Consider the following 23,849-nt stretch of genomic DNA (forward strand, 5'->3'; position numbering starts at 1 on the left):
GTAAGTTCATGTGTGTGTATGCATCATGTATGTGTGTTGCTACTAAACAAACTGGACCTGTGAGACCACCAGTTTTCATCACCCACCGATTCTCAAAGTGTAGTCCAATATTCTGAAAAGGTCCCCTGGGGGGCAGTAGGGTTAATCTTCCATAGCACTAATGCCTCTAATGTTACAGGGCTCTGGCTTTGTTTGCTACCCAGGATTAATCATTCACTCATGGGTTTTAATACAAGCCAGACACTACCTCCCCAGGCCCCATGCAAGGCAGCGCCATTCCACTTCCATCCCCAAGTCTGCTTTCGAGTTCCTGCTGCCAGAGTGGGAGACAGGTTTTTGTTTTGTTTTGTTTTGTTTCTTTTCTTTTCTTTTCTTTTACCCCAAGAAAAGGTTGGTAATGCATGTAGAAACTTGTTTATCAAAGAAGTCAGGGAGCTAATGTATACAAAAGCTACTGATTTATTTTTCTTGTTTTTGAGTTTGTTTTCTGCTACACTGGAATCTGCCATCAACTTGCTGTGTTACTTGGGATAACTTCTCTAGGCTTGGTATCGGTCCACGAGCTTGGTACTCATCCACAGTAGGATACTTTGAAGAGTTAGGGTCCTTTGACCCTGATCTCTACAGTTTTGTGTAATTTGACTGAGCTAAGCTCTAGATACAATCTCTGTCATCAAAACGTTGATTAATGGCAGAGGGGCAGTCTGAGATACTCGAATCTATTATCTAGACATTAGACCCCAAATCTCTCAGACTTAGCAGGAGCACTGAATAGCATCTAATCCAAACTTACAATTCACAAAAGAAATAACTGAGCAAGAGAGAAAAGCTAACTCCTTTAGTCATTTGGTGGAGACCGGCACTCAGGGCTCCTAACCTGCAACCTAGGTGTTCCTTGCCCATGTAGCAAGAATGCTGGAGTCTGAACAGACATTGCCATTCCTATAGGAACTCAGCTCTTCCTGATCATGGAATAGTCTTCTGTAGTTGCTCTGCCTGAAAACATAGAAAGTTGATACAGGAACCTCATGGCAGCTGGAGCAGGTAAGGAGCTGCATAAACATAAGTAAAACACATTTGGTCAAGTTCAAGGTCCACGTGACCCTCCAGGAGTCCTCATTTCAAAACAAACTCAGCCTTGTAGGTTCAAGCTCTCCCCACCCTGACAGAAATGTAACTTCCTGCTTCTAAGAAGCAGGACTTACAAAGTGGCTCAGAAGAGTCTGCAGACATCAAATAGTTCTTACAAAATAGCGTTTTGATGAGTTAAGTGTAAATGAATCAGAAACATAAGGATTACATTTTCCCCAAGCACACATGGGTTTCAAAATTGAGGGGAAATGTAGCCTGCTAACAGCACGCGGGCTTTCACCGAACCCAAAACGTCCGTGGGGATGGTGGGGGCAGAGAAGAAAGGGAAGCCCAGCCCCCAAATAGTTTTAGATCTGGTGCCAAATTCAAAAATGCTGTTGGGCTTGCCCTCTGCCAGTAATAAAATTGCTGGCCACCCAGAAAGGCTATGGGGAGGAGAAAGGAGATTGCTTTTCCCACTGGCCCCTAGTCCTCAGTAACTCCTCGGAGCTGTTCAATCACCAGCTGTCACTGGGTCCCTTTGCTGGACTGGCTGGCCCCAACTTGGCCTCGATTTTCACACTATACTGCATGCCTTGTTTACATCCAACTGTATCTGGTGTTTTGGCTCCCAGAGCCCTTGGCGATCAAGCAGCTTGTCAAGAGCTTCTTCTCTATAATCAAGTGACCTGTCTATCACCAGCAAAGTGTTTGGGGAAATTGTCACATACCTCTCTCAGTTGCCTTCGTGAAAAAAAAAAAAAAAAAAAAAAAAAAAGAATGTCCCCTGGGAATGCTTTCCTCTCTTTTACTTTAATGCTATCCAGGTGTGGACTTTCCCCCAAAATGGTAAATATATTCCATTCAGATCTCAGCATGACACAAATAACCAGGAAAATCACAGGATGCCTGCTATGCCAGGATCATAAGCTCAGAATCTTTTATAATTTCCACATTGTCTCTCCATCCTTCCCCTTATGTTTTATTTCACTGCACCAAGAAAGTTCATTTCAATTGGTGGTAAAAGATAATTAAAACAAAATAACAAAGGCCTTGGCTGCAAACTGTTAGTTTTATTAAATTTGCTACTGGGCTTTAAATTGGTACCAGGGCAAAGCTTTGGACAATTATATCAAAGACTGCTGGAATTAAGCAGTTGTGTGTGTGTATCTAGCTGTTCTTTTCTGGGTCTTACATGAAGTAAAAAGCAGCTTTGTCAATATGAAAAGAATGAGTTTTGCATTACCTGTGTGAGAGCTTCTATTCTAGTCCCATTGGGAAAGGAGCCAGATACTCAGAGGCTCAGATGTTGACATCTCTTTCTTCATTTGTTGAACTCAGATCATGCCATGGAGTCTACAGTGGTCACCAGAAGGAATAAGATGATAGCTATTGCAAAACTAAACAAAGAATCTTTCTTAGCAATAGGACCTCAGGCACTTGTGTAGAAAGGATGGTGTCTTCTAAGTGCCTGGACTGGAGAGGAGGAAGGATGGAGGGAGGGAGATTTTTGATCCACGCAAAGGATGGATTGTGACACAGTACCTCAATTTCGAGTTAGACAGCTGCAGATAGGGAAGAATATCGGGCAATCACTGTATCAACCTTGTTCTTATTTCAATAGAATCCCCACCATGACTGAAGAGCTCTCCTTGACTCTACACGATGACTTGACTGTTATAGTAAAAGCTTCCTTGTCTTGTTGCGAACTTGATTGTTCAATCTAAGTGAACTATGCTTTATCTTAAAGGATTTACCTACAGCTTGTTATATGTCGTTCCTATTGCTCAGAATACCACAGTTAATATTGATGTTTTCTGATGTTTTCCCTCTATGTACTGTTTCAAACTATTAATTTACTTAGGAGCTACTTCTGGAAGACTGTTACGTACCAGACACAAGAAAGATAATGATGATGGGGTAAAGGGTCCTGTGTCTCCAGCAAGTAAATAGAAGTATAATGTGATGGATAGAAAGTGATTGGTTTTCTAAAACAAGCACGAGGAAATAAGGATTCTTACCCAGAAACCAACTTAATGTAGATGCCAAGAAAGAATTCTATCTAAGTCTCTCACTCTTCTTATCCATGGTAGGCTCTTGCTCTATGTTCAGAATTTGCAAGCTGTATCTTATATTTTGACCACATTCAACTTAACTTCTCTCCCATGTTTCTTTCTAAACTATTTGAACTCGATGACAGTATCTTCATTATGTGTAATTCATCTTTCCTAAGCTCCAGGGTTTATAATTCAGTGAGGACAAACTAAACAGACAAAACTGATTTGTCCAAAATCACAGCAAAGTTAATTAAAGAATCATGGCCACTTTTTCTGACAGTTGATCCAGGACCAGTTTCTTGGCCTGCTTTTTAACATACTCCTTCCAAAGCGAGTACTTGAGTACTTTCTACCAAATCTTTAACAACTATCCTACCACCAAACTCACTAAAAAAAAAAAAAAAAAAAAAAAAAAGAAAGTTAGATCAAAACATCTCCCAACATAAAGTAGAAATAAACTTTCTTTTAATTACTTATAGTGTTAAACATTGGAATTAAAAACTTTATGACAATTATAAATGAAAATCTTGAATGTATGTAAGATTGCTTCTGATTGGTTAAAAAAAAAAAAAAGACATTCTTTTGGTAGTCTACTCTGAGCTTAAATGACACCCCATGAAGTATGGCATGCTATTAGAGGTTTTAGCTCTCTTTAAATAAAGTAGGATATGAAAATACTTACTATGGTGTCAAACTTACATCTTCTACTCAATAGACAACATTCCCTCTCTCCACAAGTCAGCTGTCTGTCCTGCGACCAAAGAAAAATAACATTAAGTTGCTGCCAGGAAAGCCAAATCTCTTGTTCTTTTGAAATAACTTCTGACCTTTCTGCAGTCACATGAGAACAGAACACTTCTTTGTGAGAGCTCATCTAGGATGCTCTCCTCATCAGCACAGGCAATGATAACCTTCAGGAAACTCTGTACCTTATATGAGGCTAAATGTGTCCATTTTAATACTTTCCCTTCTAAAGAACACCTTAAAGACAGAACTACTTTTTTGTTTGGTTGGTTAGTTAGTTTGCTTTGATTATTTATTTATTTATTTATTTATTTATTTATTTATTTATTTATTCATTCATTTAGAGACAGAGTTTCACTGTTAGCCCTGGCCCCAGCTCCGTAAACCAGTATGGTCTCAAACTCACAGAGGTCTGCCTGCCTCTGCCTCTCAAGAACTGGTATCAAAAGGATGTGCTACCACCACCTACCATATTTTATTCACTTTGTATCCTAGGAATGGAGAGTATCCTAAGACGGCTAAAGGAATGCCATGTGGTAGATGAGTAATGACATAGCACCTATATATTTGTTCATGTAGCTAGCTAGATTGACTCCTATGGATATTAAAGATTAACTTGTATTATAAATTGATAATTTTATATTAAACTGTTTACTTCAATATACTAAAAGATAGATGTAAAGATGTTTACTTCCCAGTGTTATGATCAGAGACTTTATTCTTAAAGTAAATTATTTTACATGATACTTTAATTTATATTAAATAGTAAGGAATATAACAAGGATCAATAGTCAACCAAAATAAGTCCCAGAAAATGTCAGCCCTCACTCTAAAGGTCTGCTAGAGGGCTGGAGATCAAGCTTCGTGGTAGAATAGATATTTAATAGGCAAAAGGCCCTGTGCAAGCACCAACAACATAAAATCACACACACACACACAAATTCTACCAAAACCCCAAAACATTAGGGTTACATTTATTTCCTTATAAATATCTACATAAAATATAAACTAGATGTCATTCTGTTTTGCAGATCTCTAAAGCATTTTAGAGCCATGAAAGGGAACATGGATTCTCTTTAAATGTAGCTATCTTCTTAGCTTTATCCTTCATCCGTGCATGCCACACTAATGTATGCTTATCCAACAAACCTGCTAGAATATATGAACAAGTTAGTGGTCCTAGAATCCAACTGTTTGGCTCATATCTTACTTTTAAATTATTATATCCTTGATTTCAGAGAGATCATTGAACTATCCTTAGCCTCAACTTAAAAATACAAAGCACCATGAAGGTTCAGAGGTAACCTAGAAAACTTTTAACTACCCAAAGATATTTGTTCTTTTAAATAAATGACTTGGTAAATTATTATTTTTTATTTTACAAATACAGATATTTCAAATTTACTCTATGCATGAGACAACAAAACTAATCTCAATATATATTAAGGAGTTAGTACTTTAAAGAAGATGATTTTTATGTTTATTTTTATCATATGATTTCTGTTAGGATACATATAAAGAACTAACTAAATAAAAAACATAAAACTTTCAATTGATGAAATTAATGACTAATGATCAATAATTTTATGTAAGATATTATTAAACAGAATTCAGTAATGTATTGACATCCACAAACTCATAGAAATACACATACTGAGTCAAAGCTGGATTATTCAAGCATGAGAGATTACTTTAATATTAGATCATCTGCTATTATAGTCCAAATTACTAAATTAATGTATTGAAATTTTTATTAGGAGTAATTATATATACACAAAAATATATATATCATATATATTTGATATATATGTGATAAGGATGTAGAGCTTGGTAAGAGAATGCTTTTTTAGCACATGCTAGGCTGAGACCAATCTTCAGTACTTGAAGAAAAAAGTATCAACGGAAATAAATAAACAAAACTGTCTTTCATCTTCTGGTGAGACTACAGCGACAACATATTATTGGAATTAATGAAATAGTCTATGACTACTTCTAAACATGTTTTAATTATATCTTAATTATTTTTGTAATCTCTAGAGATTTGGCATAAATATATTTATGTGTGTAGGTAGATGGAGCTACAACTAATTAAAACATATTGACATATGTAAAATATCTGTTAGCAATGTATTCCTAATAAGCAAAGGCGTCACAATTTTTGTCAAAAATGCTCTACACTGTTACAAAAAAGTATACTCAAATATATGAAATGATAAGTTGCGTGTCTTGAGGGGGTGATGTAAATCAGAAACATGCTCTTTCCCCTCAAATCATGTATTTGTATTTTATGTACTCAATGAAATGGTAATAAAAATCCCCCTAGACATTAAAAAACAGATAATCTTATAACTCAATAAAAGGGCAAATTTTTGAAGGAAGAAAACAAAATATAGAATGGATTCATAACACAAATTAAGATTTTTATATAGATATATAAATTAAGATAGATTGCTACCGACAAAATGACAGAAACTTAGATTCCAGTGCTGGGGAAATTGTTCAGTAGGTAATCTGTTCTCTGTGAAAATATGAAGACCTTGGTTCATATTTGCTGCACTCACACATAAGCCAAGCACAACAGTGTACCACTTTCACCCCAGAGCTGACGAGGCAGAAGAAGGCAAATCGCAAGGCTTAACTGAATAGCCATTCTGGATCAAACAGCCAGCTTCAGGTTCAATGAGAAACTCTCTCAAAAACTGAAGAGGAGAAGCAGTTGATGATTATCATCCAAGACTATGCTTTGACCTCTACAGGCAAGCACCTGCATGCATTGTTATATATATGGATGCACTCCATAAGGAGTGCATAAATAAATAAATAAATAAATAAATAAATAAATAAATAAATAAATAAGTAAATAAGAAAGAGTAGAACAATGAGATAATCTATACATAAACATGTATAAAAGGCTAGTTAAAAGTAAGTAGAGAGTTAAGAGAGATAGTTCAGGGGTTAAGAACACATATTTGTAGAGAATCTAATTCGATTCACAGCACCAATGTTGAGCATTCACAACCACAAGGGATTACTCCAGGGATTCTATGCCTACATCTGGTGTCTGTGGATCCGTGGACACCTGCACTCATACATACACCTATCTCATCACCAACACATAAGCATGTCATTTAAAATAAAATAAATATTTTTTTGAAAAATTTAAAGAAGTTATTTTATATGAGAACATAACTCATGAAAAAATAAAATTAACCAACAAAATATCAAAAACACACTATAGTGGAGGAATAAAGGACCTAGAAATGGCATTTTCCAAGTTGTAAGTTATAAGTAATTTCTATGCAGTATATACAAACACACTACACATTAATACAGAAAAACAGCTTTTGTAAAGGCAATAGGATGCACAGACAATCCATGGAGCTAGAAATGTATGAGGCCAACAATTATATAAAAAGATACTCAGGCTTATTAGTAATGAAGCAACAGCAAAATAATACAATAATTAAATATAATTTAATAACCGGTCAATTGGCAAAAAACTAAATGTTTGGCAGAATTGAGTGCTGGCAAAGACCGAGGCAACGGGAAGTCTGTTGGTAGGCTTGCTAATTGGTGCAACCATTTGGGAAAACAATTTGGCAGCAAGTAATAAATTTGAAAATGCAAGTACTCCCTGCCTAATAATGCTATTGTTTGGTGTATTTCTCTCAGAAATCTCTTGTTCTGTGTCCACGGTAATGTGGACACAATTGTTTAAAGCAACATTGTTGAAAGTAGCAAACAAAAGTATTAAATAATAATGATATTAAAAGGATCAACCTAGGTTCCCATTATATATATAGAATGGCTAATGAAAGTGTGACTTGTTTATAAACTAATACACTTATGGTGCTGAAAATGAACATGATCTACTTGTACCAGTGAGGATATTCTCAATACCACACAGATGGAGAAAGCTACCAGATGATAGCTACCACATTAAAACCTCTATGATTTAAGATACATAAACCAGTGCATATGTACAAAAGTATAAAAATGATGTCAAGCAAGTGGATATAGAAATAAAACATAGCCCAATGTAACAATTTGATAAAAATGAAGAGGAAATCTGTGTACATTTGCTGCATCCCCCAAACTTTTCTGTATACTTGAAGTATCTTCTAATTAAAAGAGCTGTAAGGGTTTCTATGAGGTCTCTGGCACTTCTTCTCAGGACTGAAAAGTGATTGTTTCCTTCCTTCCCTATTCTTGGCTCCATGCTGGTATCTGAAGTGCCCAGGCATTACCCTCGGATTCTTAGCCCCAGGCTGGACCAGGATGTTTGGGATCTTCCTGAGCCAGAGGAAGCCTAGGTGGTCTCACCATCATCTCTTCCAGCTCAGGCAGTCTGGGTGGTAGGTTTTTGACCTACACCCATTCTTATTACAGAGTTTTAACTGTAGTGGCAGCTTCTAACCTGTATAAAAGTCCAAGTCAAGGAGATAGAAGTACAACATTCCTCATTAAATTGGAACTATAGATTGAAGACCTGAGCATCATATTTTGCCCAGATTCTATTTCATGGATTAATAAATGGAGGCTCAAAGAAGTATGTGTTTCCCACAGCATTGGGTAACAGTATTAAAAGAGAACGTGTATCTTTTGATTTCTAGAACTTTCCAACTGGACTTCATCTGTAAACCCTTTTAGGTTGCAAGTTATGTCTTTTGATTTCCTGTCCACTGTATTTTCCCCAGCAGGAAGCTTCTTGACTGAAATAAGCACTGTCTTGGTTGTGGTTGTACAGAACTGGTTCAAGTTTCTACCCATGGCAAAATCTATAAGCGGGTAGCTCACTCTTTTCACACTGTGCTAATCTCTTCACCTGAGGAGAATAACAATAATAACAATTGCTCAAGGAATGTCTGTTTTGATGTTTGAAACTATGCCCACAAAGTATAACATATCATGTCTGGCAAATAGGAAACAAATTAAATATAGTTGTGATTGTTTTTCTAAAAGGTAGAGTTTTAAAGAAAAAAATTCTCAGCTTGAAAATAGAAACTATCTTGAGACTCTAGGAGACACAAAAACTTTGATATGGAAACAATTGGATATCAATGAAGAATAATCAATGACTTCAGAAATTTCCTGAGAGAAACAAAGTAGGATGTTACTATACTGTAAATAGGGTCTTTTTTTGATTCCCCCTCCAGTACTACCTTATTTTTTATTACATGTTTTCACAGAGGTGTGAGACAACAGTAACATGTTGTGTTTCAAAAGTCAGATACCAGGAATTGTAATGACTTCATTATAGGTTTCTATAGATTGAAATTGACCCATCATAATATTTATTGTCAGTCATGTCAAATATTCACTTTAAAATGAGTAAGTGTTTAGAGCTAAGGATGCTTAAATATCCCCTGAGACTTTATATTCTTAAAATAATGCTGTCATAATTTAACCAAGTTTCAGTGTTTGATTACCCTGTATATTTAAGAAATATTCCCCATCAACATAAATTAATATATATAGAGAAAGAGATCGATAGAAAAAGGAAGAGAGGGAGAGACAAAGACAGACAGAGAAAGACAGACAGGAGACAGATTCTCCTGCCATATCTCAGACTGATCTAGCATTCACTAGGTAGCTTGAGCTAACCTTAAACTTGTATCAACCTCCTTGCATCAGCCCCCTCAAGTGCTGAGATTGCAGATATGAGTCCACAACTAGCTCTATGACATGAGAAGAACTATTGTGGAAATCATGACAATGATCAATGGAAGCATTTTCCTCCATAACTGAAAATGAAAGCCTAAGGCAGGTTTGAGACCATTTGAGACATTAGTACTGGAGCAATGACTAGGTTTTAGAAAGACTGTCTTAAAATAACATGCAAAGGATCCTCAATATTAGCTAAATAATCCATCACTTGTAAGTTTATCAGCTAGAAATACAAAAGTAATCGGAGATACAGTCTGAAACTGATAATTAAATACTAATAAGGATTAGTGTTTTTTATTTATTAGTTAAAGGGAGCTTCCAAATTCTATGAAAGAAATCAGAAATGGTCAAAGTAAAGACACTTCAGATGAAATTCTAAAGTTTTAGTTCCATAAGTAACTAAATGACAGTTTCAACAGTTTCAGCTTAATAGCACGCTCTAAGAGTGTTGGGGAAGCTCTCAGTTCGGGAGAAGACAGAACTGCTGGAAGAGAGAATGGTGGAGGCAAGGGTTGGAAAACTTTACATTTCTCCCCTGTAGCAGCTGGAAGGACAAACCTGACACTGAGCCCTGCTTTTGGAACGGCTGAGCTGCAAATTCTAACCCCCACCAAACCAGCAAAGTCCTTACTTATTCTCCAGTCTGTCTTAAAATAAATAAATAAATAAATAAATAAATAAATAAATAAACCTTTGGCACTAATTTCGACTTCCTTAAAGAAAAAAAAAATATAGCTTTATCACAAGCCATTCATAATCATTTTAGTAACAATTGTAACTCCTCCACCTTTTCATTAGATTAGAGTTTCTGAGTCCCTATTTGGGAACTTAGGATATTAGCCCATGACTGAGAACTGTTATTAGGCTTCAAGGAGTGCCCCAAGAGGCAGACACACAGGTGAGAAAAGTGCAATGGTCTTCTTTCCCATATGTACTGTGCAGGCTGCTCCTAGGTAGGTCACTGGGTACATGTTATTAGATGACATGTTTTACCTCCAAACAAAAGAGCCTGGTTTGTACAATTCACAGAAGCTGGGTTGACTTGAAAAAAAGTGAGGTGTGTGGCACTGAGAGCTTTTTATCACCCTAAATGATGCTGTATAAGAAAGGTGGACTAAGACGCTGCAATATCAAAGGCAGATGGTAGCTCCACATTCGTGAGTTCACCTCATCAGGGTTTTTTGATTTGTTTTGGTTTTTGTTCTTGTTCTTGGTTTGTTTTTTTTTTTTTTTTTTTTTTTTTTTTTTTGAGACAGTGTTTCTCTGTATAGCCCTGGCTGTCCTGGAACTCACTTTGTAGACCAGGCTGGCCTTGAACTCAGAAATCCGCCTGCCTCTGCCTCCCGAGTGCTGGGATTAATGGCGTGCACCACCATACCCGGCACCAGAGCACCAGATTATATATATATATATATATATATATATATATATATATATATATAATCTGACTCTTCATCTCCCCCATTAAAGACTGTAAGATAACTCCAGTGACCAAAACTGTTGCTAATTAACCATTGGTAATAATAGGTCAGCATTTTCTTTTTTCTTTTTATTTTTTTATTGGGTATTTACCTCATTTACATTTCCAATGCTATCCCAAAAGTCTCCCATACCCCCCCACCCACTCCCCTACCCACCCACTCCCACTTCTTGGCCCTGGGATTCCCATGTACTGAGGCATATAAAGTTTGCACAACCAATGGGCCTCTCTTTCCACTGATGGCCAGCTAGGCCATCTTCTTCTGATACATATGCAGCTAGAGACAGGAGCTCCAGGGGGTACTGTTTAGTTCATGTTGTTGTTCCACCTATAGGGTTGCAGATCCCTTTAGCTACTTGGATACTTTCTCTAGCTCCTCCATTGGGAGCCCTGTGATCCATCCAATAGCTGACTGTGAGCATCCACCTCTGTGTTTGCTAGGCCCTGCCTGGCATAGTCTCACAAGAGACAGCTATATCAGGGTCCTTTCAGCAAAATCTTGCTAGTGTATGCAATAGTGTCTGCGTTTGGAGGCTGATTATGGGATGGATTCCCAGATATGGTAGTCTCTAGATGGTCCATCCCTTTGTCTCAGCTCCAAACTTTGTCTCTGTAACTCCTTCCATGGGTGTTTTGTTCCCAATTCTAAGAAGGGGCAAAGTGTCCACACTTTGGTCTTCGTTCTTCTTGAGTTTCATGTGCTTTGTATCTTGTATCTTGGGTATTCTAAGTTTCTGGGCTAATATCCACTTATCAGTGAGTACATATCATGTGAGTTCTTTTGTGATTGGGTTACCTCACTCAGGATGATGCCTTCCAGGTCAATCCATTTGCCTAGGAATTTCATAGATTCATTCTTTTTAATAGCTGAGTAGTACTCCATTGTGTAAATGTACCACATTTTCTGTATCCATTCCTCTGTTGAGGGGCATCTGGGTTCCTTCCAGCTTCTGGCTATTATAAATAAGGCTGTTATGAACATAGTGGAGCATGTGTCTTTCTTACCAGTTGGAACATCTTCTGGATATATGCCCAGGAGAGGTATTGCGGGATCCTCAGGTAGTACTATGTCCAATTTTCTGAGGAACCGCCAGACTGATTTCCAGAGTGGTTGTACAAGCTTGCAATCCCACCAGCAATGGAGGAGTGTTCCTTTTCTCCACATCCTCGCCAGCATCTGTTGTCACCTGAATTTTTGATCTTAGCCATTCTGACTGGTGTGAGGTGGAATCTCAGGGCAGCATTTTCTCACTGTTCATAGTAAGCTAGGGGTACTGTCTCTGTTCTCGAATTTAAGCTGTAGGAAAGCTCTGTGTGAGTACAGGTTTAGAGTGAGTTTGAAATAGACTCAGAATGACAGAAAAGAATATCATGTGGCTCTCTGGATAAAAGCGATAAAGCCAGAACACAAAAATGTGTTTGCTTACCTGCTAGCTGGTGATTGCCAGAGCATGGGGGGAACATGGCAAGAAAAAGCTACAAATGAAGCCAAGGTAGGGCTTAGAGGGAAAACATCCATAACAGATTAACCCATCACATTAAATATTTCAGCTACAAATCATTTGTCATGTCACACACAACAACTTGAGAAGTGCTGTTCATTTTGGCAAGCTTTTCTACAGAAGGGTCCCATCTGTTCAGACAATGAATCTAAGTTCTCTGTGGTCCATGATGTCACCTGAAGCAAATTTCTTATTTTATTCCAAAACATTGCCTGATTCATAATGTATCTCCATATCTTAGAACTAGATGAGTTTATAGTAGAGCTCATGTATGTTCTCAAGTCTCTCACTCTCTCTCTTCTCTTCCTCTGCTTCTGAAAGAGTCACTCATTCGTCAAGGAATAGGCAAAGAGTCCACAAAATGACTATTCTGGTAATGTCATTCTGGGAGTTTCCAATGCCAGCATCATTTATCTATTCAATATCTCAAAATATCTGTGCATTATCTGCCTGGATGTGCATCACCAGATATCTTATAGAATCTGCAAAGAACATGGGTTTGCCCTCCACATTCGTAGCTGCTTCAGTGCTACTCAAACAAACTCCCTTTGTGGATGATGAGTCTACTATTTTAATCAAGGGTTTTTTTGAGTTTATTTTGTTTGTTTTGTTTTGTTTCTTCATAAGAACGGTTCATTGCTCATAGAATCTATCACTACATTGAGTGTCAGGATATCTTCCCTGTTCATTGTTCATGCACCTGTTCTCTTATTGGCCTTGTCCAAACAGCTCCTGCCTTTCACAGCAGCTGAAATAACAGATGGGCAAGAAATCTTGAAATTTCCTGACATCTTCCTTCTGTTTATGAAATCTTCCTCCTTTCACCTTGGAATGTCCTCATTAACCTTTTGTGTCTCCTCCACCCCAGAGTACAATTTGTTTATGATAAAAATAAATAATTAACACATAAGTTAATGCACATGAAAACTAACGTATTCTTTTGAAAAAGGTATATCATGAAATATGAGTGCAGATTTGGTCATGTAGAATTGACACAAACCTGCTTTTGTATTAGAGGATAATTGGCAATAACCAGGTTCCTGGGTGAGGAAGTCTGGACAAGCCCTGGAAGTTCTAAGCCAGAGGAGAGACACAGTTTTGGCATGCTGGAAATCTGGCAGGTACCAGCCTCCGGAATTGTTATTCCAGAACAAGATCCCTCTATCCAAGAGATGTGGTTATTGGGCAGGCCTGTGGGGATAAAGGAGGAAGAATATAAGATAGTATTTGATAACATGCAATTGAAAACAATTGGCTTAACATCTCTATGCCTCAGATTCGTCACCTATAAAAACAACATAAAAATATGAGTACCCATGTAAGGTTGTTTTGATTCTCAAATAAGAAAATATATAGCAAGTGCATAGCTCAGGGCCAAGATTTAATTAATGAATGCTACTGTTATTTAGATAAAGGGTACTAGTCATGGAGAGGAATGAGTGCAGAGTCGGAGAGTCTCAATAACACACTGTAAGGAAAAAGCTTTCTCATGCACAATGGTGTTCATGGACAGATCTTTAAATGTGAGGAAAGAGTCAGATAATGCTCAGAGGATCTGATATGCTGCTTCTGCCTCCTTCTGCTTATCTAATCTTTTAGCAGGATTTCTGCTTCCCACAAACTCTCATTTTATGGATTCCATACTCTCTGGTATTCTTCCGCAAGGATTGCTGTAGAGTTCAATGTCAAAAGCATTTAGTACTATGCACAGTTATACATGTGGTAATGGCCATTTTTACTGATGTATATTGTAATGTAGTCCACTGGGCCTAGCAAAGTAGCTTAACCTACAGTATGATATAAATTGTTGGATAACCAAATGTGCCTTTGATTTAAAAAAATAAAAAGGAGCAAGACTAAAAGAATATACTCAAAGGAATCAATATTTCATTCTCTTCTCATCAGTCCCTAGAACTGTATTGTTTTAACTAACAGGTTTCTCTGTACTTTCCAGGGATCTGAAACTTGGCAGTGTGTACCAGTACCGGATTATCACCATTTCAGGAAATGAAGAGAGCGAGCCATCACCTGCTGCCATATACACCCACGGAAGTGGGTACTGTGGTGATGGCGTTATCCAAAAGTAAGTAGAACCACCTAATGTAAGAGGAGTTTTGAAGAAATGTTAATTAGGTCAAGTTGCTTGAATAGCAGATCTTAGGAGATATCCCAAAATTTATGAGCCCCAAGGAAGCAGTTATCTCCAATAACCCATGAGTTGGTCAGTACTCCATTTGCTGGCCTCAGAAGACAAACCGATGACTGTGTTCTGGGGTCACACACATTTCTCAAGTATATAGCATATGATTTAACCAGAGGCACTATTATGCAATTGCTGCCATCTGCTCCCAATCTTGGTTGTCGTCTGTGAGGCACTAGAAGATTATACTAGTCTTGTGTGTGACTTTTCAGTTAGTCAGTTAGTTACCTGCATACAGTTCATCTAGGTTAAAACACCTTTCAAGGCATTAATGAAATGGTTTAATGGTTAAGAGTGTGTGCTTTTCTTCCAGAGGACCATAGTATCACAACTGCCTGTGGGTTGTGCTCCAGGGAACCAGACACCTCTGGCCTCTGCAGGCATCTATGCTCATAGTTTCATATCCACACAGAGACACATATACACACCAATTATACACCTGAGGGCTGGAGCAGTGTCTTCACAGTTAAGAGTACTGCCAGCACCTACATGGGTTTTCACAATCATGAATAACTCCAGTTCTAGGGGATCTGGAGCGCACTTCTGAACTCTGTGTGCACTAGGCATGCACATGGTATACATACATAAATACATGCAGGCAAAACGCCCATATACATGCAAATGAACAAATCTTCTAAAAATTAAATTAAAAAAAATGTCCTTAAGCCAGACATGGTGGCACTTAACTTTCATTTCAGCACTAGAGAGCCAGAGGAAGATGAACCTGAATCACCAATTCTGAAAACAGGCCAAAGGCTCACAAATATTATGAAGTATTTTTAACATATAATAATGAAACAATAAGTACTAACCAGTATTATAGAATGAGTAGACAGTCTGAAGATGAAAACACTGAAAATGAATGAATCAAGACGTGTAAAGATTTCAGTGCAACTGGGAATTAGGATTGCAAAATATCAAGCTGTATGCAAAAAGAACCAGATCTTCTAGGATGTTCAGTCCATTCATTGCCTGGTCCTTGAGTCCAGTATATACACATCTGGAAACAGGAGCAAGAAGACATCAAGCCTTACTACCAACTTCTAATTTGTTTTCTTCTAAAATAAGCACAAAACAATCAGATGCTGGCACAAAATTTGAGGTTTTCTTTTTCCTATAGAAATAAAGATCAGACCAATCATCATTCCCAATTAAGTGTCTTATTGCTTCCATTGCTAATGTGCTCATTTACAAGTGACACTATCACTAGGACCTCAACAATTGACAGGTTTAATCTCATGCCTTATGTGTGTGATAGCAAAACAAGCTATTGGCAAATTCCTTCATTAAATGGCACTGTTGGGTGTCATATAATATGTTTGCAACATGGGATTGCAATTGCTGTTCCTGTTGGGGGATGGGTAGTGTGAAGAGAGCATTTGCTTCAGGGCTGGATGAAAGCACTCATGTGCAGCCTATGAATTAGTATGTGGCACATGTATGAAACAAGTTCTCGATGTCTATGGCTTGTGTTTGTCACTCACAACAATGCTCTAGGGAAGAGCAGTTTGATTTGTTGCTGATGATTGTGTGGGAAGTGTTGAAAACTGGGAACCTCTGTATTTGGAAGAAAGGAGCACCTGAGACTAGATTTATTTCTTTTATTTGCTAGGTTTAAAAGGTAAAAGCAGTTTATAATCAAAATGTCCTTTTCAAAATTTTATTTCTATTGTATGAATATGTGTGTATTCGTGTGTGTGTGTGTGTGTGTGTGTGTGTGTGTATGTGTATCTGTGTGTCTGTATCTGTGTGTACCACATGTATGCCTAGTACTTGCAGAGAGTCCAGAAAAAAGTGGCAGATCACTTGAAACTAGAGACACTTATAAGCTGCTTGACATGGATGCTGAGCAGTGTACCTGCATCCTCTGTCAGAGGAGCCAGCGCTGATAGTCACCGAGCTGTCCCTCCAGCTATAGCAGTATGCTTCCTGATTGTGATTAGCACTGAAAGAAATATATGCACATGGATTAAAAAGGCCCATACATCTTTGAGGGTAAAATCTATGATATATTGTGTGCATTGACTATCTGTGTTTTTAAAATCCAGTAACAGAATATGGAGACATTCCAAGTGCAACAAAGTAGAGGAAGAAGGGCCAGTTATGAGTCTCTCCTACTAGAAGGCATTAGCTTCATGCTTTGGAAAAGTCTGTGTATGATGGAACATTGGACTGAGCCGAGAGCTCAGAGAGAATGTGTCCCATTGTTGACTAGTCTCAAGATCATACAGTACACGTAGGGTTTCCATGAAATCCTAGTCATTCCTAAGAACCTAGAGTTGTAACTTTGAATTTTCTAAATTTTTTAAAGATTTATTTATTATTATATGTAAGTACAATGTAGCTGTCCTCAGACACACCAGAAGAAGGTGTTAGATCTCATTACGGATGGTTGTGAGCCACCATGTGGTTGCTGAGATTTGAACTCAGGACCTTCGGAAGAGCAGTCAGTGCTCATAACCACTGAGCCATCTCGCCAGCCCAAATTTTCTAATTTTTAACTGTTATAGTTAGTGTTTGTATCACTGTGAAGAGGAACCATGACCATGACAACTGCTATAAAGGAATACATTTAATTTGAGCTGACTTACAATACAGAGATTTAGTTTATTGTCATCATGGCAGGAAACATGGTGGCATGCAAACAGACATGGGGGTGGAGAGGTAGCTGAGAATTCTACATCTGGATCAGCAGGCAGCAAGAAGAAAGAGAGACAATGAGCCTGGCTTGAACATTGGAAACCCAAAGCCTACCCAACAGTGATATACTTCCGTAAACATGACCTAATCTCTCTCAAACAACACCACTTCCTAATGGCCATACATTCAATTATGTGAGCTTATGCGGGCTATTCATATTCATACCACCACAATCACAGAGAGTTTATCCAGATGTGGAACCTTAATGTATAGCTTGGCCTAACTGGCTTATAGTTATATATAGCTGCAAACAATGTAAGACTTTTTAGTGATCTAAAAAATAGCAGCAGCAGCAGCAGCTTTAACCTCATTGTATTCACAATTTAATAGTTGTTTTTAAAATATGTTTACTTAGAACCAGAACCCTACACAGATACTTGGTTTACCTCTAGTAAAATGGAGCAGCTACTCACACATGTTTTACTGAAAATTGAATCTACCTTATAAATGTTCTAGCAAGGAAAGTAGAAGCAGAAAACAAGTTTTCCCCTGATTCCCACAAGAGCACTTCAGGACATATGCACTCACACACTAAATAAATGAATGAGTTCTTTTAAGATAGAATAGATAAAACACTCACAGAAACCCTTAATGGGTCAGCACTCTGGTGTGAATGGTCAATAGCAATAGATAGGTTCTTCCCATTTTATACACAGTGTTGGGCTAGAGAGACTGGAGAGATACTAAAATAGTAACATTGTACGTGAACATTTACCAAGCTTCTTCCACACATGAGACCCTACAATACATTATTATAGTGTCCTCTTCATGATAATGTATGAGCAGGCCTATTATGACACCTTATAGTAAAATAAAATGAACAAAAATCAATGTGCTTTTTTCAAGCATTCATACCTATTAAGAACTAGAACCAACATTTGTACTAAGGACTTGATCTCATCTGAATTTGTCTTTTCATTTTAGTGTAAGAAGGGTAGGCTACAAAATTGGCCAGTAGAGAGGTGGCTACATGCATGTCCCTCATCCCAGGGACTGCATACTGGGCTGCTAGGATAATGAAGACTCTATCTCTTCCTTTGGCATCTCCCATCCTGTTACAAGCACTCCAGTACTAGGCAAAGGCAGTCAGTTTGACAAGTTCTGTGATAGATGAAGCAAGATGTCTGTGAACACAGAGAAAGACGCCTACGCACTTCAATCTGAAAGGTCAAGGGAGGTTTCTCAGTACCCAGAAACGTTCTATCTAATGATAGCCCCGTCATGACTGGAGATATTTGTGGTGACCCTAATGTTTTGCTTAAACCAATAGAACACACTGTTTGGGTGGTGATGGAAGGTAAATTGGAAATATTGTTCAGGGCTTAGGGAACCAGTCCAGACTTGGGGCAGGGAGGGGGAGGAATCGGGGACGGGGGCAGTGGTCAGGGATGTCTCTCTACACAACCCATGGAAAATCTAAAAAGCTGAAGGTCATTGTTGATTTCAAGCCCGTGAGATTCCCTGGCAGGGAATGCTGAGGACCTCTAAGAGTACAAACCTCTTAGCTCATGGTTGGGCTGACAGGAGAGAACTTGGGTGGTTCCTCAGAGATGGATGTAGCAGCCTAGGTCATCTTAAGAATTGATTGCTAGGCCCTATCCTGCTATTCCGACACCTCCTAAAGACAACAAACATTGCCTGGTGTTAATTGCCCCTGGTAAAAGGAAAAGTCTGAGACCTGTTTCTTGCTGAGACAGTTCCCAGCTGGTCTCTTAAGAGAGTGGGACAGCTGCCACACACTCTAAAGAGACACCCCACCACTACCACCCCAAGGCAAAGAAGGAATGGGAACTGACTCTTTTCACATCTGGTAGGTGCTACCCAACATACTAGACACCTTAAATCATGCTTTATTTTTGTGCCCAACTCCAAGAAGGCTTAATCATCTCCATTATAACACATAGAAAAGGAAGCTGGGTATCCACAGGAGTACCATACAATAAAAATGTTTAGGACGCTGGACTTCGTTCTGTTCTATCAAACATAGTGGGCACTGGCCACATGCAGCTCCTGAGTACTTGACATGTGGCTATTGTGACTGAGGAACAGCATTCCAGTTACATTTGCTTTCACTAGATTTAAAATTATTAAAAGATCAGTTAGACCAGCCAAGGGACTTACACAGATCATGTGGTTATTTTTGGAACATGTGGTTCTAAACTGACCTTTTCCTTTTCTAAGAGGATGGGAACTTTCCAGAAAGCAACAGTCTATCTAGTTTCCCAGTTTCTGCTCTTCTTTCTCTTTGCCAAAGCCTGGTTTGAGGGAAGAGGGTGGGGGTGGGAGGTGGGGGGAGGAGGAGCAATGCTCATTTTCTGGCCATCTCAATCTCTACAAAATCATCACTAGGTGACAGAGAGAGCTGCGAGGACAGGCCTCACAGTTTTCAACAACAAGAAGCAGCACACTCAGTGGAGGGAGTAGAGCTTTCTAGTGAAAGATGACCAAACCTGGGGATGTGAGTGGAAGGAAACAAGTCTTTTGGGGTTGAGGCAGCAAGGAGAGTGTCAGCATGGGAAAAGATTCCACCTTGAACATTTGTACCCTTTCTAATGAAAACAAATACTATTAGAGAGAGCAGTGAGGTTTTGGTTTTGGGGGGGGGGTGTTTGTTTGTTTAGTTGTTTGTTTTTCAGACCTGTCAGGAAAAAGAGCTGGCCAGTCATTTCATGTATGCCTCCATTTCTTACTATTCCTTGTCTTGTCAGTTTATGTGACTTGAGTTTCGAAAATGCTTGACTTGGACTGGGGAAACCTATGTAAGGCTTGGAGAGGTTTGGAGGCCCAGAGCCACAAAACAAACAAGAAAACAAAACAAAAAACAAAGAACAAACAAACAAACAAAAACAAAAAACAAAGGAAGTGAGGTTTTAAAATTCTAACGTGCTTGCCTTGCCAGCACAGGGGACTAAGGTTGACCGCCAGAAGCCACTTAAAGACAGGGGTAATGCTGCTTTTCCATCTCAGCACAGCAGAGGTGGAAACAGTGGGATTCCTGGGTTACTGACCAGTGAACCCAGCCTTATCAGTGAGCTCTAGGCCAATCAGAGAATGTGCATCAAGAAGTAAACTGGACAGTGTCCCTGACAATAACAGCACACCTAAAGGTGTCCTCCTGCTCCACATACATGTGCAGCCATCTGCATGCAGACCTACACACATGTCCACATATCCAGGTACTCATGACTGTGTGTACTCAAACACACACACAAGCACACACACATAAGCATGCACATGCACACATATAGAAAGAAAGAAAGAAAGAAAGAAAGAAAGAAAGAAAGAAAGAAAGAAAGGAAGGAAGAAAGAAAGAAGAAAGGAAGGAAGGAAGGAAGGAAGGAAGGAAGGAAGGAAGGAAGGAAGGAAGGAAGACGAAAGAAAGAAAGAAAGAAAGAAAGAAAGAAAGACGAAAGAAAGAAAGAAAGAAAGAAAGAAAGAAAGAAAGAAAGAAAGAAAGAAAGAAAGAATGAATGAAAGAAAGAAGAGAAAGAAATTTCAACACGATGGCTGGTTTTGAAACAGAACTGTCCTTTTTCATGAAAACATCGCTAAGGCTATTGCAATCTTGCTTCATATATCTATACCGTTTGCATATCTCATTTTGCTGAGGCACTAGATTGAAGTCAGGGAGAGAAACTGGAACAAGAGTTCACAAAAGCTCCATGATCCATGTGAGTATTTCCATGTGGTTTGCCTCGGTGCTGAAGCTGACCTGAGCTTATCTCCCTTTTCTCTCCATTGTGCAGAGACCAAGGAGAAGAATGTGACGACATGAATAAGGTCAATGGGGATGGCTGCTCCCTTTTCTGCAAGCAAGAAGTTTCCTTCAACTGCATTGGTGAGTCTCTGCCACGCCTTTAGCTGATTGGACAATTATAATAATAACAAGTATGACCAAATGCCATTCACTCATTTTGATGCCACATCTGTGGAGCATCTCCTGGGGGAGATATGCTGCCATAGCCTTAAGAAACACAGAAGTGAAAAAACAAAGTAAGACAGAGAGGCAAGCATCACCACCGTCTGCAAAACTCATGTCCTCATGGATGGTGGCAGTGACAGGTGACATGTTTTATCATCCTTTACCCTACAGACATTATTGGTTTTCTTCACACAGACTGCCCAAGATAGCTAGTGTCGTAGTATTTCATGTGTAAGTTTTTTTTTTTTTTTAGAGAAGGGAAATATCAAGAGTCGAGGCAATGGCAGTGTTTCCAGAGTCATCCTAACCAGCAGAGGCTCATTCATAAGAATGAGTTAACTTTGATTTTGTGTGATTCTCAAGTCTCTGCTCCTCAGATTCAACATACACAAGCTCTGCCTGGGGATCTACCTGCTGCCTCTGTCCTTGCTTCAGATCCAAACTGCACAATCTCTGGGATTTGCAGCACAGGACAAATAACAGGCCAGTCCGTGCTTAGAAAGCAAACCTTCTTTTCCCACCTTTACTGAGTCCGGTGGGAAATGTGTTTTCCTCTGCCTTCTCAAGGAGTCTGGCCTATCTTGTTGTTTCAGCCCCACTTGGGAGGCCCTGTCCAGCCCCAGGGCTGGTAAACAGACAGGGTGTGGGGGCAGGGATGGAATTTTGAGCTGGCCCAGATGAGATCATGCTTCCTTTAAGATGCAAATCGATACCTGAAGATCAAAGGTCCTCTGGCTAATCCCTTGGGCTGGAGGTGAAAACTAATCACAATTCATTTGCAAGTACAAAGGACAGAGGTGCTGTATCTGAAAAGGGAACGGGCAGCGACAAAGGGGCTGAAAACCGTGGTGGGAAGATTTCTCACTGAAAGGCGGTTTTCCAGGAGTACTACAGGGAAAGAGATGTCATCGCATCTTTGCATCTGTAGTGCATTGAAGTGCTCGGCTTAGACAGTGTTTCTCCTGGTAGTCTGAGCTCCAGGAGGGCAAAAGTACTGCTTCATTTACTGTTTAGTCCATTCTTAACACATTTATGGAGCACCTACTGTTTATCTTCTTCTGCACCAAATAGGAGCAAAGCAACACAATGAAGATGCTATGCAAATACATGTGGTTTAAAAAGAAGGGGGGGGGGACACAGAATGAGGAAGGATTTGGCAGTTCCTAGGTAGAACTCTGCCATTATTATTATTATTATTATTATTATTATTATTATTATTATTACTATTACTATTATTGCAGAAGACGTTGCCCCAAGCTGAGAGTTGAGTGTTGCCCATCATAAAAGTTTGATTACTAACTAACTGAATGGTGTGGCAGTGGGAAACATTAATTAAAATTTTTAAAAAAATAGAGCTCTAGATGCAGTGCTAAGGACTTATGCAAGCTTGACCTGGTTTGGGCTTAAGTTTGCCTCCTCGAAATGGAAATCATTAGGTAAGGAAATCTCTGAGAACTTGCCCATCTGCTGTGTGATTTCGTGTGTGTGTGTGTGTGTGTGTGTGTGTGTGTGTGTGTGTGTGTGTGTGTGTGTGTGTGTGGCTGAATTCTTCATAATTGTAAACACTGCTAGAACCTACCTTTCGTCTTTGCCAGCCATCAGTGATTCTGATCTATATAAATGAATACTTACCTATTTTGCTTAGGCGAATGAGATATGCCACTTTAGAACACCCTGGAGGAAGGTTCTGGTGAAGGTAGAATGTGGGACCTGGACCTTCTAAAATAAATGCTTGGGTGTCTATCCACCCCATCCGGTGTTGTTTTAAAACTATTCAGCCATGGGCAACAACTAGAAAGATGTTTTCAGGAAAGCATCAGCAAGCTGCAGTCCTCAGACCAGAATGTTATATTTGTACGTTTGGAGGGAACCACAGCCATGTGTGCTCCTGTGTCTGACAGCTTTTCTGACACATCTGAGTCTAGTGGGTAAAGCAAGATCCTATGTCCCAGAGAAACGAAAATACTATCTGTCCCTTTAACCATAAAGATTTTCACTTGCTAATCTGAACATGAGAGGGTATTTGATTCTTTTGTAGTGTCTGGTGCAGAGAGTAAATGGAAATTAGGATGTTATTCTCCACTTATTGCAAAATGAACTAAAATTTAAATATAGAGTGGTAAAGCTGAAAGACTCTTCTAGAAATAGCACTGAGTGGTGAGTCTAGAATCATCTTCCCTTGCTGCTTTGGGCCTCATTTTTCCTTCTACTCAGACTAGAATGAATTTTCTGGATTATACGTTTTTAAAATGTTCTCTGTAATGTTTGTGAAGAGAAGGTTGTTTGTTGTTGAGAAGCCGAGACTTGCTTCCTCCTAAGTCCAGTATACAAACATATTCTTTACTAGGTTCAAAGTGATCCGTTGGTGGTAGCGTTTGAGGATCATCTTTTGTATGCCAAGCATATTTCTAAACTATTAGTCCCTGGACAACTTTTTTTATGGATCACTTTTTTGCCAATAGAAGAAAGGAATGTTTGTAGCAGACGATAAACAAAACAGAGTTAT

The 23,849-nt window shown here is 38.9% G+C and overlaps 1 protein-coding gene across 1 annotated transcript in view, besides 1 other annotated feature; it reads left to right on the forward strand.

Annotated features, from left to right (window-relative positions):
- Nucleotides 1–23,849, forward strand: part of Pappa (pregnancy-associated plasma protein A) — a 233,336-nt gene that overhangs the window by 92,499 nt on the left and 116,988 nt on the right. The window contains exons 8-9 of the mRNA NM_021362.1: nt 14,476–14,604; nt 21,168–21,259. Coding sequence (NP_067337.1) covers nt 14,476–14,604; nt 21,168–21,259 — 221 coding nt within the window. The remainder of the gene's footprint in view (nt 1–14,475; nt 14,605–21,167; nt 21,260–23,849) is intronic.
- Nucleotides 20,563–23,065: an enhancer, noted in NCBI's record as "VISTA enhancer mm774". NCBI's record gives its function as "enhancer in: hindbrain (rhombencephalon)[8/11] | midbrain (mesencephalon)[9/11] | forebrain[10/11]" and the evidence as "EXISTENCE:transgenic organism evidence [ECO:0001131][PMID:17130149]".

This window comes from Mus musculus, chromosome 4, assembly GCF_000001635.26.
Source record: "Mus musculus strain C57BL/6J chromosome 4, GRCm38.p6 C57BL/6J".
NCBI classification, from domain to species: domain Eukaryota; kingdom Metazoa; phylum Chordata; class Mammalia; order Rodentia; family Muridae; genus Mus; species Mus musculus.